This window comes from Nicotiana tabacum, chromosome 5, assembly GCF_000715075.1.
Source record: "Nicotiana tabacum cultivar K326 chromosome 5, ASM71507v2, whole genome shotgun sequence".
NCBI lineage: Eukaryota > Viridiplantae > Streptophyta > Magnoliopsida > Solanales > Solanaceae > Nicotiana > Nicotiana tabacum.
The window spans coordinates 55,485,544-55,505,627 of NC_134084.1; the positions used below are offsets into that span (position 1 = coordinate 55,485,544).

The following is a 20,084-nucleotide window of genomic DNA, read 5'->3' on the forward strand; positions in this document are numbered from 1 at the left end:
TGATGGTTAACAAGAGTATGATGATAGCATGAATCTAGGTGGAGATGAAATGGAGATAGATTGTGAGCAATGGTAGTGAACTGGATAGAATAAGATGGTGTTGGATATTGCTCATGGCTTTTGCTGTGAAAAGTGCAGGGGTGTAGTGGAGAAGCTCGAAGGAATTTATGGTGGCTGTGCATGATTTTTTAGAGGAAGGAATCGAGGCTTGAGTGATGGTTCTTTCTTTATTTTTTAGGGAATGTGAGGGTGGTTTTAATGGGGAGCTCTGTTGGCCAACCATGGCAGTAATTAAGAATGGGTGGAAGAAGAAAAATTTTCTAAAAGAATTTTTTTTAAAGATTTTCCACTTGTCACATTTTGATTTGCTTTTTTGGCCACGTACGAAGCGTTTAACAAAACACGCTTATATTGTTTCGCAGATTGTGAAAATTGTGTCTAATAGATATACTTAGGCATGAGTTCAGGTGTTCAATAGGAACAAGGCTTAGTTAAAGTGTCTAAATGAAAAGATTGGACCAGTTTAAGGGATCGCGTATGTATTCAGCCTTATTTTTTTGATGAATAGAACAACACTCTTAATTCTTGAGACTACAAGAACTCGAGGAACGCCAAGAATGATAGAAACTCAAGCAAAGATGGGAAAAGCATATCCTTAATGAAATTATTTCATGAAAAATTGAACAGGTAAAGCATTAAGAAGTGAACTGTGTTTTTCGAGGTGCATGCTTGTACAACGCGGATTTCTATTAACAAAAATTAGTTTACAAAACAGTGAAACACACAAAAATGTATGTTTACCAAGGTATAACGTGACTGAAAAGATAATAACTTATTTCGAACCTATAAGAACAAAAGATATTGAGAAGCTACAAAACAGTGGAAGACTTCAAAGTCAACTCAATTAAAGCAGCACTCTCAAAGCCAGAGGTCTAATACCAGCATCTACCACTCTTTGCTTCCTACATCATTCTATTGTTAGTTAATAGTTGCTGCATGTTGTCACATCTTAACTGGATGTTTAATGTAGCTCCCAATTCATCAGCACTTGTATTTGCCTCTTCGTGCTGTTATAATCTCTTTTATGTTCGCTTTGTTTCTAAAAGTTTAGAGATTTTTATCACATTATTGGCCAACTTTTATGTTCGAACTACATTAAGCAGATTTAGGATCTCACCTCTAACGTTCCATTCTTCGGCATGCTCAAAATAAAATTGCAATATGTAGAAGAGGTAGCTTCACGAATTGCTTCCTCAAGTTGCGTATAAACAGGTTTTGGGCAGTTCAGAAAAGGGACTAGCTAAGATAAGATCTATTAATATACAAACCACAAAAGTATCAGAAATTCTCAGGTTTACTAGCAGCCAAATTCCTGAGATAACACTCATGTTTAATACTAGCTAATATCAAGAACTTACCAGTTATCATAACTTTAACAAAGATTCTGAATAGAATAATGTTTTAATTAGAAGTATTTGATGGAATGAAAACCTACCATCCCCAGCTATAGACTTGCTTGAGGGCCTCAGAGTAAGCAGTTGCATGATCAGCTCCACAAGTGACAGATACTATTTGCTGCTCATCCAATGCACTCACCTGAGTTGGAGAAAATCGATCTTCAGCATCCCCAAGGCCGAGTTGTCCATCCTCTCCCCTTCCCCATGAGACAACGATATTTGCAGCTGCAATTACATGAATTACATCAACTATCCATCACGCCAAAAAGCTTAATAGTTGAGTTGACAGCTGAAATACTGAATCGAGCTCTTCACTTGTTCAGTATTGCATACTCCAAGTTCAACTTTCCATATAAAGTATCATGCAACAAGACTTAATAATTGATTATGCGAGTTGTTGTAACAACATTTTGGACCCGCTCAAAGTCAAATAGACATGTTGGCAATCCAGATTGAGTCAATCTAACTTAATTAAGCATGGGTTACACAGTGCTCCAAAAGAAGCTATCTGAAGCTAACAGTTGCAGTCAAACACCAAGTCATCCAAGTACAATTTTTAAGATCATTTTTTCTAAGAAATTAAGTAACATACACATACAGTGTAAAGATTTTTCACACTATTACTGTAGTTTAACCTACAATAGCAGGTTAGATACCATTTTTATGCTGTAACCAATTAATGCTTATCATAGACCCTAAAACATATTATAACAAGTCTCATCGGTTGAATAATTATTAAAGAGAACTAGGAAACCTGGTTATCAAAAAGAGATTAACCCTAGGGCCAGCACTAGACACGTTATTAACAATGCTTCCCGTCTCTACTGGGGCCTTAGCAAAGTAAAATACCTAACAGAGAGTCGCAAAGAGGGACGAACTAAGTTTAGACAGTATATGAAAGGTAGCCAGAACAGGTGAAGGTTCAAATTGTGGAACTACACAAATTCAACGCACAATATCGTAGCTATATGAGAAATGAAGGAGAACAATGAGAAAGAGGAAGAAGAAAGAAAGAACAGAACTAGGATTTCATTCTCATTAACCATGCTCGGCAATTCCAGTACAATATAAGGGAGCAATGCTCCTTACAATTCCCAATAATCTCCGCGACACTGTTATCCAAACGACGAAATTAACTAACTCAGGACTCAATTGGAAAAGGGCAAGACTTAAAGGGATCAAAGGGAAGTTAAGAAGGCTATTAGTAAAGCTTGAGGGGAAGCCCTAGATGGACTTTACAAGAAGCTAGTGACACGAAAAAAGGAGAAAAAAATATTTAAACTAGCTCGACTGAGAGAGAGGGAAAGGAAAAGCAAAAAGTTTTGCGTTCGTGCTCCACATTTATGAAGCAAAGGTCACATTTTCCAAATTCTGCCTAGACAAGATATGCCTTATTACACATTTACTCTTTTCCTTATTAGAAAAAAAAAAGATATACCTTATCTACAAGATGGAAGATCTGTTGATACGGTCTTTAACCCATTAGGAGTACTTTCACAAATGGATGTAGGAAAAATATTTTAATGTTTACTAGAGTTAGCAGGGAGTCTATTAGATAGGCATTAGCGAATAGCAACCTTTTGATGAGAGATATAAACAAGAAGCTTTGAGAACAGTTTGATAAATGCATTTTACCTGATTTTAAGCTCCCGTTTGTCCATAATGTTTTTTCACTTTTTTTCAAAAATCTTTTGAAAACATTGTTTGGTTATAAAAAGTGACCAGTTTTTAGGCACTTGGTTACCTTCCCGAGCACGGCGGCCAAGACCCAAATCGATAATCTCCTTCTTAGGAGGTGTGATAAAGGTCTGTGCACTGATTGCAAGGATATACCCGAGCGAGAACCTCGCGACCCAGCATAGGCTTTGGTGATGGACTTAGACATTGTGATGAGGAGGAAGAAGAGGGTTGGGTGGGGTCGATCGAAGATCAAATGGGGAGTTTTGACTAAGGACAAGGCTCAGGAGTTACAAGAGAAGTTGTCGACTGTTGGGGCTCGGAAGAGTAGCGGGGACGCGAGTGGTATGTGGATGAGGACGGTGGACTACATTAAGGAGGCTGCGAGAGAGGTGTTAGGGGTCTCGAAAGGTTACGCTAGCGGCCACAAAAAAGACTGGTGGTGGAATGAGGAGGTTCAAAGGAAGTAAAAGCTAAGAAAGCGGCATATTTGAAGCTAATAGAGAGCACGGACGAGGAGGAGAAGAGGATCGTCAGAGAAGGGTATAAGAAGGCTAAGAAGAAGGCAAAGCTGGCAGTCACAGAGGCTAAGACTGCAGAGTTTGCTCGTTTGTATGAAGAACTAAGGGATAAAGGCGGGGACATAAAGTTGTTTCAGATGGCTAAGGTGAGAGAGGGGAAGGTGGCAGACTTACTTCCATGAACTCCTGAATGAAGAGGGGGCGGATAGGAACATTGCACTGGGCGATTTGGAGTACTCCGAGAGTCGTCGTGATTTTAGGTATTATAGGCACTTTAGTTTTGAGGAGGTCGCGGGGACGGTGCATAAGATGAGCATGTGTAGAGCGACCGGGCGATATGAGATCTCGGTTGAGTTCTGGAGGTATGCTGGTAGGGCTGGCTTGGAGTAGCTAACTAGGCTATTTAATGCTATTTTTAGGACGAAGAAGATGCCTGAGGAGTGGAGGTGGAGTACGATGTTTCCGTTGTACAAAAACAAAGGTGATATGGAAAATTGTAACAATTATAGAGGTATCAAGTCGCTTAGTCACACTATGGAAGTTTAGGAAAGGGTGGTGGAAGCAAGGGTAAGGAGGACTGTGTTTATTTCCGAGAACCAGTTCAGTTTCATGCCGGGACGTTTGACTACGGAAGCCATCCATCTTTTTGGGAGGTTGGTGGAACACTACAGGGATATGAAGAAGGATTTGCATATAGTATTTATTGACCTAGAGAAAGCGCACGACAAGGTCCCTAGGGAGGTCCTTTGGAGATGCTTGGAGGTATAGGTGTCCCTATAGCATACATTAGAGTGATTAAGGATATGTATGATGGAGCTAAGATTCGGGTAAGGACACTGGGATGAGACTCGGAACATTCCGGTTGGGATAGAGTTACACCAAGGATCTGCGCTTAGCCCGTTCTTATCTTCTTTGGCGATGGATGAACTGACACGTCATATTCAAGGGGAGGTACCATGGCGTATGTTTTTCGCTGACGATATAGTTCTGATTGATGAGACGCAAAGCGATGTCAACAAAAAGTTGAAGGTTTGGAGATAGACCTTAGAGTCTAAAGGTTTCAAGTTGAATAGCACTAAGACGGAGTACTTAGAGTGGAAGTTCAACGATGTGACGGGGGAGCGGATATTAGATGTGAGGCTTGATTCGCAAGTCATTCCCAAGAGAAGGAGTTTCAAGTATCTTGGATCAGTTATCTAAGGGAACGGGGAGATTGACGAGGATGTCACACACCGTATAGGGGCGGGGCGAATGAAATGTAGGTTAGCATTTGACGTCATGGTGACAAGAATGTGCCATCAAAACATAAAGGTTAGTTCTACAAGGCGGTGGTTAGACCGACTATATTATATGGGGCAGAATGCTGGCCAGTTAAGAACTCTCATATCCAGAAGATGAATGTAACTAAAATGAGGATATTGTGATGGATGTGCGAGCGCACTATGTTGGATAAGATTAGGAATGAGGATATTCGGGAGAAAGTGGGTGTGGCCCCCATAGAGGATAAGATGCGAGAAGTGGGACTCATATGGTTCGGGCATGTGAGACAGAGAAACCTAGATGCCCCAGCAAGAAAGTGTGAACGGTTGGCGCTGACGGGTAGGAGAAGAGGTAAAGGGCGGCCTAAGAAGTATTGAGAGAGGTGATCAGGCAGGACATGGAGTGACTTCAGCTTACCAAGAACATGGCCCTTGATAGGAGAGTATAGAGGCCGAACATGGCATGATTTCGCTATTTTGTTAGTTTCATTGATAATTACTCAAGATGTACTTGGATTTTCCTAATGAATGATCGTTTTGAGTTGTTTTTTATATTCTAGAATTTTTGTGCTGAAACTAAAAATCAGTTTGGTGTTTCTATTCGCAGTTTTCATAGTAATAATGCTTTAGAATACTTATATTCTCAGTTTCAACAGTTTATGACCTCTCAAGGAATTATCCATCAAATATCTTGTTTGTATATCCCTTAGCAGAATGGGGTAGCAGAGAGAAAGAATAGGCCTGTCGTTGAAGCTACTCGCACACTTCTCATTCAGTCCCATGTTTCACTGCGTTTTTGGGGCGATGCAGTTCTTATAGCTTGTTACGTGATTAATTGGATGCCTTCATCTTCTATGCAGAATTAGATTCCACATCCAGTATTATTCTCTAAGTCACCCTTATACTCTCTTTCTCCTCATGTTTTTTGGAAATACATGTGTTCATAACTTAGCTCCTAAAAAAGATAAATTAGCTCGTCGTGCTCTTAAGTATGTCTTCCTTGGTTATTCTCGGGTTCAAAAGGGGTATCGCTGCTACTCACCTGATCTTCATAAGTATCTTATGCCAGCTGATGTCACATCTTTTGAGTCTCAACCTTACTTCTTTTGATCATCTTGATATATCTGAGGTCTTACTTGTACCTACTTATGAGGAATCCACAACCACAGCACCACTACTAACTATACAAACTTTTGAGGAGTCTACAATTGCTCCTTGATGATAGGCTATAATTACGTGTTTTAGTTGATTATTACACTCTAATTTACTGCACTTTAGTTGAGTTTGCGCTTTAATCGCTAGTGTTTTGCACTAATTATGTGTTTTATGCCTTGTAGGTGTGATTACGAGCTATATAGATGTTATGGAATGAATTTAAGTGATTTGAAGCTTTGAAGTCTGAGTAAAAGCTCAAGGAATTAAGCCGGGATCGTGTTCGGGGGTCAAATTTGATAGTTGAGAACAAACGAAGACTCGATGAGGCATATTGCGCACTATCTAGTAAAATGCACATAACTTTTTACTCAGAACTCCATTTTGGCTCCATAATATATGGTTGGAAATATAACTCAAAGGGCTACAACTTTCATGTTTTGCATTTTTCCAAATTCCAAACGGAACAGGATGAAAAACCGCGGTTTCACCGCGACCGCGGCAGAACCGCGGCAGAATGCAGACGCAGACAATTGAAGAATCAGAGGCCATGTTTGGCCGCAGTTTGACCGCGACCGCGGTAGAACCGCGGCAAGAGGTGAAAATTTCAGGGACTAAAATGCAAAACACGGGATTTTTAGCCCAAAACCCTATATTAAACACTAGACTCCGCCCAAGAGAGGCATGTATTGTTTTTGAGAGTTTTTTTGGCAAGAAGAACAAGTGTGAGAGAGCACCCAAAACATCTTGGTTTCTTCTTCTCTTTATTTTTCTTGCAAATTTTATGATGAATATTGTTTTAGTTTATTTACCCATAGTTAGGAGTAGCTAAATCCCTTGTCTAAGGTTTTGATGGAACCTATTGGGGGATGAACTTCTTGTTTATGCGAATACAAATTGCTAGTTTCAATCTTTATTTATTCAACTATGTTCTTGTTGTAGTTAATTGACAGGATCCTCAATTAGTTGTGCCTATTTAGTGTGCATAACTCGGAAGAGAGTGCATATTTAGGGATAACAAAACCTTGGGTGCAATCTTAAGTGAACTGTGTTAATTAAAGCTAGCTAGTGTATCTCGGGAGAGTGCAATAGTATATTACTATGATTACTCGGGAGAGATTTACGGTAAGAAAAGTGTTCATGATTGATAGAGGTGTGTTGGGAAATTTGTATGAAGCATAAACAGAAGGGATTCCATCAATAGGGGAAGTCATTACCTTAGCGTCTTCTCATTATTGTTACAACCTTAGCATCCTTAGTTTACAGCTGTTTATTTACGTGCAATTTTAGTCATGGAAGACACCATCAACTGTGATTCAAATGTTTGGGGAAATTGGTTCTCAAGAGTTTAGTAGTTCTAAAGATAGTGATTGATAGGTTAATTCTCTGTGGATTCGACTCTGGGTAGAATACTCAGGTTATATTTGCAACGTCCGCATTGTCCTTTTTATAAGGCATAGTTGGGCGTGATCAAATTTTGGCGCCGTTGCCGGGAAGTTAACGGAATTATCAATTACCATTGATAGAAATACAAAAATTCTTAGTGTGGTCAGTTTTCTCTATGCCCAACTTGTGAATATTTGTGTAATTGATTTTTCTTACCTTAGTCTATTTTTATTGTTTGGGTCTTGTTTATTTTCTTAGTTTTGAAAAATGGCATCATATAATAAAAATTGGTGGGATGGTAGTTGTTCATACTATGATGACCCTTGTCTTTATTGTGGAGGACCACACTCGTGGCAAAATTGTTTAAATTTTCCCGGGGGTGGATTGTGCGCACAATCTCAAACCCATGAGTGGAGTATTCGTGATAAGTGTGGTTTTCAAAATGGTCATTGGGATGATTGTGTTGATTGGTCCTTCCCTTCCCCAAGCCCCCGCTATGATGATTCTATTGTTTTTGATGAAAATGATAGGGCTAACGAATTGGAAGAAGTTTAGCATGGCCGAAAGGGAGAGTTCAAGCTCATGTTGGAGTGTTTACTTGAAGGAGGACACAAAGAACAAAGTGCCTTGGAGGAGCTTTTGGAAAATAGTCTCCAAAATTCCTTGGCACTTAATCAAAACCAAGAACTCTCAAATGCCCAAAATGAGAAAATAATGCTCATGTTGGAGACCATTCTTGAAAATGAGGAAGAATGTGAGCTAAAATTTGAAGAGTCAAGAATTGAACCTCCGCCAACCGACCCCATGAGTACCAATGATGCCGAGAAAAACATGGACTTAGAATCAACCGGTGTAAATAAAAATCTGGTTGAGAATGACTCTAATCCGGGGGAAGAAGAGGATGTCAGAGTAGAAAAATTGCAAAATGAAGGTTTGAAGTCACATTCCAAGCATTTTTCAACATTAGAATTGTGTAGTGATATAAAAATTGAACTACATGAGTCCGTGAGGGACTGCGAGGAGGAAAGGCAACAACCATACATTTTACAATTTGAGGAAACAAAAAACCAAAATGACATTCCTCACATGAGAGCCAAGAAGTGCAAAATGAAGAATTTAAGGCTCGGCTCGATAATCAACTTACCACCCCCTATCGCTCGTGGTCACAAGCTTGATTCCAAGCTAGGTGCACAGTTCATATCGTCCAAGTGGCGAGAAAAGTGGTAAAATTGTTTGCGTCGTGCCGCGACTTTAAATCAAGCGCTTGTTGGGAGGCAACCCTATTTTATTTTATTTTATTTTATTTTTATTTATTATTGTATTATTCTTGTAGTGTAGATTTTTATTTTTAGGAACATAGAACACAAAGCCATTGGAAGGATGTAACAACAAACCATTGGTTGGAACTAAGTGTGAGGTACCCGCACGAAGGACCAAAATTGGGAGAAGTCTGAGTACCCCATGAGCTGCTAGTGCTTCGGCCTTTGGCCTACCAGGGAGTTTCTTTTACCCTCTTATTAGTATGGTGTGCATTGGAGACAATGCACAATTTTAAGTGTGGGGTGGGAGACTTGCCTTGATACTGTATTGTAGTGTACATAGACATGGAACATGTTGTAATATTGTATATGTGCTGTTGCGTATAGTTGAATGTACTCACATTAGGAGTAACTGACTTGGCCCAACGACGGACGCTTGTCAACGGGTCTCTTGAGGGTCAAAGTCGGATCTAAAAAAAAAAAAACAAAGGTACAAGACTCTTCTTGAGGACGGACCACTTGGACAGTACTCTTGAGGGAAGTAGTCCATGTAACTTCTTTTTATTTTATTTTATTGTTCTTTTCTAGGTAGTGTAGTAATTCCCCCTTGGTTTTTCTTTAAACCACGGTTCTTTTCCAAGGGTTTTATTTGAACCGGGTGTAGTTAGTTTTTTTTTTTTAGGGAGTAGGAGCCATTATGTTGTGTTTTGAAGTGAAGCAATATCTCTTGACTTTGTTATGCCTTGAGAATAGTGAGTACTTTGGTTGTGACGCTTAGGCTCAGTTTTTTACTCTTGTAGAAGTACCTTAAATTGTATTATCTTAACTTTGCTCAACTGCTTTGACTAGAGTGTCTTGATGAATCCAATCCTGAGTGAGTTATGTGTCATGCGTGTGTGAGGTTTGTTGTATTCTGTGCATTGCATTTGATGTCTAGAACTTGCCCTGTGTGTTTGCAAAGCGAAATAGTAGTTTTGTTCAGTCTTGGAAGTGATATAGGCGTTTCTTTGTTGAGCCAGATATGTATATTTTACCCGCCTAATTGTTATGTATCGTAGTTAACCCCTTTAAGTCTGTAATCTAGTTTCTTTGGCAACCATATTACAAGCATTACCCATTTGTTTGAATTAACCATCTATTTGAACCATTGTAACCTCTCATGAGCACTTGAATTGTTATGAACTTTCTAAAAGTTAAAGTGTGGGGTGGTTGGTTTGACTTTTGAGTGGAACCAATGAAATAAGGAGAAAGGTGCACTGATTTGAAAAAGCAAGAGCCACTTGAATTGAAAAAAAAAAGGAAAAGAAAAAAAAATATTCTTTGATAGTGGTGACTCTTGATATAATTGTGCTTAAATAATTTGGGAGTTGATGTATATTGATGTGAAGGTGGAGTTTGGTTTGACATAAGTATGGGGTTTGAATGTTAAATTATATGTATTAAAGTGCTTAGGGAGGTGTAGTCACTCTTATATCTAAATGTATCCTACCCGTCTCGTAGCCTACATTACAACCAAATAAAGTCCTAATTGATCCTAGATTGAATGAGCTCGATTAGTGGAGTAGTACACTACGGGCAAGCTTATGGTGCATCTTTTGTGGCATATCAATATTATTTTTGAGAGTGAGTGAATTCTTTCTATCTTGAGTTCCTAAGTGTTCTTAAATTTTATTGTGTGGAACCACTCTTTTTTTTTTTTGTGTAAGGGCACTTGATTTATGAAGGAAAGGTAATGTCAGTGACCTCTATATTAGAGTAAGTGGGTGAGTTGTGAATAATGCGTGGTACTTGTGAGTCAAATCTTGAGGTGAAGATGTTACGCTTTTGTGCTTAGTCTATTTTAAATATTCTTGGTGTAATGAGTTAGGAAAATTGCTTTAAAAAGGTCGTGTCTATATAAAGTGTAGTTTGATTACTCGAGGACGAGCAATGGTTTAAGCGTAGGGTGTTGATGATAGGCTATAATTACGTGTTTTAGTTGATTATTACACTCTAATTTACTGCACTTTAGTTGAGTTTGCGCTTTAATCGCTAGTGTTTTGCACTAATTATGTGTTTTATGCCTTGTAGGTGTGATTCCGAGCTATATAGATGTTATGGAATGAATTTAAGTGATTTGAAGCTTTAAAGTCTGAGTAAAAGCTCAAGGAATTAAGCCGAGATCGTGTTCGGGGGTCAAATTTGATAGTTGAGAACAAACGAAGACTCGATGAGGCATATTGCGCACTATCTAGTAAAATGCACATAACTTTTTACTCAGAACTCCATTTTGGCTCCATAATATATGGTTGGAAATATAACTCAAAGGGCTACAACTTTCATGTTTTGCATTTTTCCAAATTCCAAACGGAACAGGATGAAAAACCGCGGTTTCACCGCGACCGCGGCAGAACCGCGGCAGAGTGCAGACGCAGACAATTGAAGAATCAGAGGCCATGTTTGGCCGCGGTTTGACCGCGACCGCGGTAGAACCGCGGCAGGAGGCGGAAATTTCAGGGACTAAAATGCAAAACACGGGATTTTTAGCCCAAACCCTATTTTAAACACTAGACTCCGCCCAAGAGAGGCATGTATTGTTTTTGAGAGTTTTTTTGGCAAGAAGAACAAGTGTGAGAGAGCACCCAAAACATCTTGGTTTCTTTTTCTCTTTATTTTTCTTGCAAGTTTTATGATGAATATTGTTTTAGTTTATTTACCCATAGTTAGGAGTAGCTAAATCCCTTGTCTAAGGTTTTGATGGAACCTATTGGGGGATGAACTTCTTGTTTATGCGAATACAAATTGCTAGTTTCAATCTTTATTTATTCAACTATGTTCTTGTTGTAGTTAATTGACAGGATCCTCAATTAGTTGTGCCTATTTAGTGTGCATAACTCGGAAGAGAGTGCATATTTAGGTTATTGTTGAATAACACCACTCCTAAAGTATAAGAGGAATCTATAACTGCGGGTTTAAAGACGGGATTAGGGATAACGAAACCTTGGGTGCAATCTTAAGTGAACTGTGTTAATTAAAGCTAGCTAGTGTATCTCGGGAGAGTGCAATAGTATATTACTATGATTACTCGGGAGAGATTTACGGTAAGAAAAGTGTTCATGATTGATAGAGGTGTGTTGGGAAATTTGTATGAAGCATAAACAGAAGGGATTCCATCAATAGGGGAAGTCATTACCTTAGCGTCTTCTCATTATTGTTACAACCTTAGCATCCTTAGTTTACAGCTGTTTATTTACGTGCAATTTTAGTCATGGAAGACACCATCAACTGTGATTCAAATGTTTGGGGAAATTGGTTCTCAAGAGTTTAGTAGTTCTAAAGATAGTGATTGATAGGTTAATTCTCTATGGATTCGACTCTGGGCAGAATACTCAGGTTATATTTGCAACGTCCGCATTGTCCTTTTTATAAGGCATAGTTGGGCGTGATCACTCCTCCTACATCCCCATCCATCTAAGTTGCGCGGACTCTTCATTTTTGGTGTAGCATCCGTCTCGACATGGGATGGGAGCGGGAATGTGATACATCCCGTATTCGGTTAACTAACTTCGGATACTTTGACCTGAGTCCATTGACAAATTTGGGGGGAAATTGAGATTTTGATTTCTCAAAATTAAAAATAAAACATGTTAGATAGTTATGTGTAAATAGTCCTAATCCCATATGTAGTAGGAGTAGAATATCTCCTAGTCTCATATGCAGTAGGAGTAGAATATGTCCTAGTCCCATATATAGTAGGAGTAGAATATGTATTATATATAGGGCTCATTGTATCATTGTTAATAATAGATTTTTCTCTCGTGCATTCCCACATGGTATCAGAGCTTCAGTGAGAAAATTATCATTGTGCGTCATTCCAGCGACATCCAGGGAGAAAAATCTCATCGCCGTGCAATTTTCCGGCAACTTCGTCTTGTCTTGTTCCATGGTTCATCACTGCTACAGTGGTACTGTGCATATACCAGTACCACCATCAGATTCGAAACCATTGTGCAACCAAACCCCAGAAATTCCAGCCCCATCTGAACAGAAAAGTGAGTCACCATGCGTCTTTCCAGTTTACGACTCAAGATTGATTTGCGTATATCCTCATCAGTAAGTGTTGTGTGAAAACCAACACTCCATCTTTTTCGGAAAAGTCAGGTGACAACCCTAGTCAATCGCTCCGACAAAAAGTCCGCGCCGCCAGAACTAGGGTTTTGGCGAGCTACAATGACTTTTCCGACGCGTGTGAGCCATTCCGGCCAATTTTTGACAAAACTTCTTCGGGACAGCTAACTTGGCACTCAATTGGGAAAGAAAAAAATTAAATGGGACCAAAGTGTCCAATCAAAAGCTTCTAAATCTCATACTGGGCCAAATGCTAAAAGAAATCAAAGGGGTTGTTTGGTACAATGGTGAGATATCCCACAGGGTGGGATGTCTCATGGGATTGGTGATCCTACCTTCTATATAGGATAACTACTCCTACCATTTTAGTGTAAAAGTTATTCCCATATTAGCTAATACCTCAAACCCAGGGACGAAGCTACATATCTTAAAAGGTGGTCAACTGACCACCCTTCCTCGAAAAATTACATTGCGTATATAGGTAAAATATTAGGTTTTAGAAATATATAATATATATTGAACACTCTTTTTCGGAGAATTTTTTTTACTTCTTTAAGTTTGAACACCCTTGAGGAAATTCCTTGTTTCGCCACTGCTCAAACCAAACATAGGATAAAATTTATCCAAACTTATCCTTATCTCATGTACCAAACGACCCCCAAAGAGTGCAACTTTAGAAATAAATCACTTATACTTGGCTGGATTGTTATTCCGAGAACCTTTCATTAATCCACCTTAGCAGCTTCAGTTTATGAAGCACCTGATGCCCATCCAGTAACTTGTACTACCGTCTAAGCATAGTAGTAAATGTCACCATTCAAATGTAAATGTTGTTTCCATCATAAAGGATAAAACATTCATGTGACCAGTAAGTATGGCAAGAGATTCGACAGAAAAACTGAATAAGAAAAAGAAAAAGTAACTCCCAGAAGAAGGATCTCGGATAGTCTGATTCCTTGATATTTTAAAAATAAGATATTCAATCTATTCCATTTAAGCTATGTAGTTAACCGGGGGGGGGGGGAGGTCTTGGACAAGTACTACTTTTTGTATCTCAGAAGAAAACATTTACTAACACTTCTTCATTTTCTCTTTTGCCCGTCCATTTATCACCCCTTAAGCATCAAAGGAATTTAATGAGGATATTTTACTTTCAAGATATAAGCAAAAATAAAAATATCACCAATAGAACTTTAACTATTTTCCCAATATATTGATTCATCTAATCTTACAAATTCCTACAGCCTTTTACTTTAGAAATTACATAAAGCTAAAAAGATAACCTTTTTTATTTACAAATTACAAATGAATAAAGATCAACGCCTTTAATATGTTCCAAGACGCTTTGGCTGGGGAAAATAACAGAAATTGTTGTACTTGTACATACATCAAATGAAGGGCCATAAGAGATGTGATAAAGGTGGGAGACCAGATTACCATTTTACCCATGGCAACGTGGAGCATTTTTGTCCATGCAAATTCTAACAAAGCCTTAACTCCTTTACCCCCTCCCCTCCCCTGCCCCCTAAAATGCCTCTTTCTTGCCATCTCTGTCTGTGCTTTTACATTGCATCTACAGAAACACATACACACACATGTTTCCACAGACCTACTTCACATTAATCAGGCCTCTTATATGTTATAATATAAGATGCAGTAGGTCGTATTATTCCCTTTCCTTTACATTAATTTCCTTTTATTCATGATCTATAAGCAAAAAGAGAAAGTAGTAGAAGAAGAAAAGGTGTGGGCAAATGTTAAACGTACATAGAAGAGCAACGGAATGACTAGCACCAGCGGAGATCTGAAGCACTTTTCGACTCACTGCTCTTTCACTACTCCCGTCAGCAGCCATTTTTTTTTTTACCTCTGCTCTGTGTCTCTGAATTTTCAGAGAAGAAAAGGTTGAAAATAGATAGTAAGCTTCTGGTTCAGTAATAATACGGAGAAAAGGAAAGAGATAACAGAAAAAGGAAAGATGGGTACAAAGAGCGTATTTATAGTGATTGAGACGGCACATGTGCCTAACTCGTGTCCTTGCAGACACACACTCATGTTTTAAATAGTGCAGTTGGAGCATTTTCCACTGGTTTTTATTCTATAATAGCTTTTTTCTTATTCTTGTTACGATAAATATCACATTACGGTGGATGTCTACTCTTCTTCCATGATTTTCATCTCAAATGCTTAATGACATATTCAATGACATATTTTCTTCACTTTTTATGCCTAAATAAAGGTTTTGTAATAGATAGGAAAATACACACAATTGAAGAAGAAAATCTCTTCCTTCTCTCTATCTCCATTTCTTGTTCATGTTTTACTAAATTGCTTTATTTTCTTGTTCCATATTGTTACTTTGAGTTATATTTCATAACACGTTATCAGCACGACTCTAGCTTTGTCGAAAGTTAAGTGCAATTCTTCATCCGAAAGGTATAACAGGTTATCTTCTACATTTCTTCTTCTCTTCTTGTCATTCTAGTGGTATTGTATTGTAAGAATTAAGTCAAATTGTTATCATGACAAGTGATCATTACGAATCAATATGAATCATACTACACTGTGGCAAACATGATAAATTGCTAGTTATTGGCGTTAAAATCCATCACCTTAAACGTATATTATTATGTATATTTTGTCTTCATTTATAGAAATTGTTGTTTGATATAATACGTAACCTTTCATTCTCAAATCTGCATAAGTACTAATAAATAGATTAATATTATCATTATCACTATATGTTTTATATGGCAACACAATTTAAACATTCGTAATGTTTATATCCATTTATTTATTTTCAGTATCATCTTAATCATTTCTAATTCATTTATTTTCTTTGATAGTTTTTACTATGTCAAATTTGTCAAAGCTTGAGTTTGTGGCACTTGACATTTCTGGAAAGAATTACCTATCATGGGTTCTCAATGCTGAGATTCACTTAGCCGTTAAAGGCCTTGGTAACACCATTACTCAGGGTAATGAGGCATCAAGCCAGGACAAGGCGAAGGCCATGATTTTCCTTCGTCATCATTTGGATGAAGGTTTGAAGGTTGAATATTTAACAGTGAAAGATCCACTTGAATTGTGGACTGGCCTGAAGGAAAGGTATGATCACCTTAAGGCTACAGTATTGCCAAGGGCTCGATATGAGTGGATGCACTAACGATTGCAAGATTTTAAAACCGTAAGTGAGTATAACTCTGCTGTATTTCGAATAACTTCCCAATTGAAATTATGTGGGGAAGTTATGAATGATGAGGATTTGCTGGAAAAAACTCTTACTACTTTCCATGCCTCAAATATGGTATTACAACAGCAATACCATGAAAGGGGTTTTAAAAAGTATTCTGAATTGATCTCATGCCTTCTGGTGGCTGAGCAACATAACACCCTTTTACTGAAAAATCATGAAGCTCGTCCCACAGGGTCAGCTCCGATTCCTGAAGCAAATATGGCAGCTAGATGTGATAAGTCTGGAAAAAGACAGAATAATAATCATGGCCATATGAATGTACGTGGGTATGACAATGTTAAGAGACGATATGATAGTCGTCATCGTGTTGGTCATGGAAAACGAGAGAACAATATGGGTTCTCAAAACAATCCTTCAAAAGGCAAAAGTGGTAACTGCCACCGCTGTGGCATGAAAGGTCATTGGAAAATTGAATGTCGTGCACCTGAGCATTTTGTCAGGATTTATCAAAACTCCATCAAAAGAAAGGCAAATAATGTTGGAGCATCTTCTGCTAATGCCCCAGTGGAGTCACACTTGACCTTTAAAAATGATTTTGAGGCAGGGCCTTCAAACAAAAATGATGACAATGCCGAGGCAAATCTTGCTTTGAAAGATGATGATTTTCAAGGCCTCGATGATCTTACTCATTTGGAAGTTGAAGATTTCTTTGGAGATCAAAACTAAAGTTTGATCATTTTATTGGGGAATGCAATTATGTTGTTATTTTCAGTGTTTTTATCTCATCTAAAGTTGTTTTTATTTTTAAGTAGTACTTAAGTTGTCTTATGTTGTTGTTGGAGATGTTTGTTTTCCGTATTTCTCATGATGTACTTTTATTCTTTTTTTTATGAAGAAATTAAAATTCCCCAGTCTTCAATTGAATCCAAGATGAGTAATGAAGATTTATGTCTTTTGGATAGTACTACAACTCACACAATATTAAGAGAAAAGAAATTTTTCTCTTATTTGGTTATGAAAAAGGTCTATGTTAATACAATATTCGGTAGTACAAAGTTGATTGAGGGCTCCGGAAAAGCGGCCTTATTATTACCCGAAGGAACGATATTAACTATTGATAATGTATTGTATTGTAGTAAGTCTCAAAGAAACTTGTTTTTTTAGTCAATCCACTAGGCAAACGCCTAGGGCTAGTTTTATTTATAACCAGATAAAAGACGAAATACAATGTCATGATATCCTACGAACTGAAAGGAATAAAGTTTGAATTTAACAAGTAGCCTATTATCGAATTGAGTGTTGCACTCAACATTGATATCACATTAATGCTATTAAACTTTGTAATACAATTCTGCATCCAAGAATGTGCATATGAAAGGCTTTTACAATGCACAATGCAACGTTCTTTCTATTAAAAAAACCCGGTTGTTTGTAGCAATTCCATATCTTTTTCGACACTTGTTTTCTCTTTATTTTCAAAAACGCATGCTGTAATTTGTTTCCACTCATTTGACCAGATCTTATCGAGTTCCCTCCATCCTCCATCATTAAAACAAATATATATCTGAGCTCCTCTAAAATCCCTAGCATGCTGGTGTTAAATCCAAGCGTTTTGTTCCATGTTCCCCTTTTCAGTAGACTCACATGCTCTCCTCGAGTTACTTTCAGCAATTAGTCTTGGCGTGCAATTCCATTTGGAATTGTCGTGCCTCCTTGTTCGATCACGTCCCAGCTGATTTTGATTAAGCTGCCAGCATCCATTCGTCAAAAATCTCTCCCACATGTTGATCGCATAACGTTGCACAGCAGAAAGCGTGCACGACATCTGCTGTCGTGCGTGATTCTGTCCCCATTGCTTCGATCCTTTTGGTTCCTCGATTGAGCCGACGAGTAGAGACAGCTTTGTGGTGGAAAGCACGTGAGCTTCACCTACAGCTGCAGCATAAAGAAATATATCCCATAGTACCATCATCCTAGAGTATTGCATGCTTTTATGTATCCTAGATAACTTTCCATGTGTATTACACTTTTCTATGTGATTCCTTTGCTCAACAACATGTGTTGTCTGCCATGCCTTCCACATTAAACCATGTGTGCACATTAAAAGATTTTTATGAATCAGAAAATGCCATAATGCACAGTTAGTTGTAATTCGTTCATTTGCATTTTCGAAAAAGTGTTCTTGTCTGAAAGCATATGTATCTTGTCTTTCCAACTCGCATGTTTTATTGATTTCTTTCAGTCCTTTGCTCAGATCCTTTTTATGCCGTTGCACACTCCAATTCATTTGGCTTCTGATAATGTTCAAAATCTTCTTAAAAATACATGCTCAGCTTATTTCCCATGCTATTGCATTACTTCCCTTTGATGTGAGATATATTGTGAAAGTGCGTTAACCCATCTTTAATGTCCTCCCAGTGGATTGAATGCACTGCATTCCTACCACCATTTCAGATTCTACTATAAGATTAGGCTTTAGCTTCGATGAAATACCTGCAAAAAAGTGAACAAAGTTAGTCGAAAAATTGCTATCCAAACTCTCCTCCAGAATGATTTGAGTGTGATAACAAAAAGAATCCTCTTTTCCTCCTAATTCCTTGCAACTTTCACTCTTATGTAAGGACATTGCATCTTATCTTCGTTAATAATCCTCCTTCCTTTTGAGTCCAGATCCCAGAAACCATGGCACTCAGTATTTCCTTCATCGAGGGCGTAATTGGCAAGATGGTCTGCTAATGTATTCCCTTCTCTGAAAATGTGTGTGACCTTGATGTTACTTTGTTCCTTCAATCTTAAAATCTCCTCTACATGTTTAGTAATATACCATGGTGGCTTCCATGATTCCTCTATAATGTTCTTTAATAGCATAGAATCTGTCTGCAATCGTATACGGCCATAATTAAAAAATTTGCACATCTTCAAAGCCTCCACAATAGCTACCGCTTCTGATTAATTGTTGGTTCCTTCAGAAATCTCTCTTCCTTCTGCATATATCAAATCACCTGCCTCATCCCTTATGTAGAAACCAATTAAACTCCTCCCTGGGTTCCCTCTACATGCTCCATCCGTATTCACTTTGATCCATCCTCTTGAAGGAAATTCCCATAACACTTTATCATATTTCAGTCGAGGTGTGTATTGCTCCAGCCACTTGTAAGGCAAAGGTAGTCCTGACTTTTTCAGTTGGACCACCGCTTGCAAAGTAGATGACACCTGGTAAATAACTCTGCTCACTGACACTACTTCTCCATATTTCAAACTGTTTCTTCTCTTCCAAAGTTCCCATACAATGCATGCAGGTAAAGCTTGTAAAACTGGCTTCAATCTAGGTACTACTGGTGTTGTCCAACACTTTATAATTGCTTGATGTAATGACAACCCATCTAATTCAATTCATGCTCTCCTCAGGAAGTAACTCCAAACACTTCTAGCTGCATTTGATGTGAAAAACAAATATACTAAAGACTCCTCCTTAGGATCAGCATAACACCAATATTTAGATGGCATGGAGTATCCTATTTTACGCAAGAAATCATCAAGTGGTAGTTTTGCTTTCCACACCTTCCACAGGAAGAATGATATCTTGAAAGGTAAACCTTTTACCCATATCATCTTGTAAGCTAATTTTGGGTTGGCTCTTCTTCTCAGGTAATCCCAAGCAGATTTTACTGTAAAATGTCCCCTTGTTTCAAGCATCCAGAAAGGAGTATCTAACTGTGAACTTTCAGTTGGTGGTCTAATATTCTGCACAATGTGGTTTGTCAAATCTTCAGGTAGGCTCTCAAAAATTCTATCCACATTCCACATACCATTTTCAACCAGATCGTTGACATTATGAATATCCTCATCGATACCAAACTCTGCAGGCACCTAAAAATATAAGGCTCCCATCTCAGTCCAATTATCGAACCAGAATTGAGCTGATCCCATTCTCAGTTTCCAGTAGATTTGATGCTCAATCAACTTGTTGAGTTTCAAAGCTATTCGCCAAAATGGCTACCATGTTGAGACATCAAACGAAGGAAAGGTTAAATACCTTTATATTACTACAATAAAAGCGGGTAAAAGAT

At 38.2% G+C, this 20,084-nt stretch overlaps 2 protein-coding genes across 2 annotated transcripts in view; one reads left to right on the top strand and one right to left on the bottom strand.

Moving 5' to 3' along the window:
- The window catches only part of LOC107776776 (ultraviolet-B receptor UVR8), a 44,037-nt gene extending 29,169 nt beyond the window's left edge, over window positions 1–14,868 (bottom strand). The window contains exons 1-2 of the mRNA XM_075253580.1: window positions 14,586–14,868; window positions 1,496–1,682 (exon numbers count right to left, since the gene is read on the bottom strand). Of these exons, the coding sequence (XP_075109681.1) occupies window positions 1,496–1,682; window positions 14,586–14,838 (440 nt within the window). The 5' untranslated portion in view covers window positions 14,839–14,868. The remainder of the gene's footprint in view (window positions 1–1,495; window positions 1,683–14,585) is intronic.
- A 1,200-nt stretch (window positions 14,869–16,068) lies between these two features.
- LOC107775131 (uncharacterized) lies at window positions 16,069–16,740 on the top strand. Its single transcript, XM_016594815.2, has one exon. The coding sequence runs from the start codon at window positions 16,069–16,071 to the stop codon at window positions 16,738–16,740; it is 672 nt and encodes a 223-aa protein (XP_016450301.2).
- The last annotated feature ends 3,344 nt before the right edge of the window (window positions 16,741–20,084 follow it).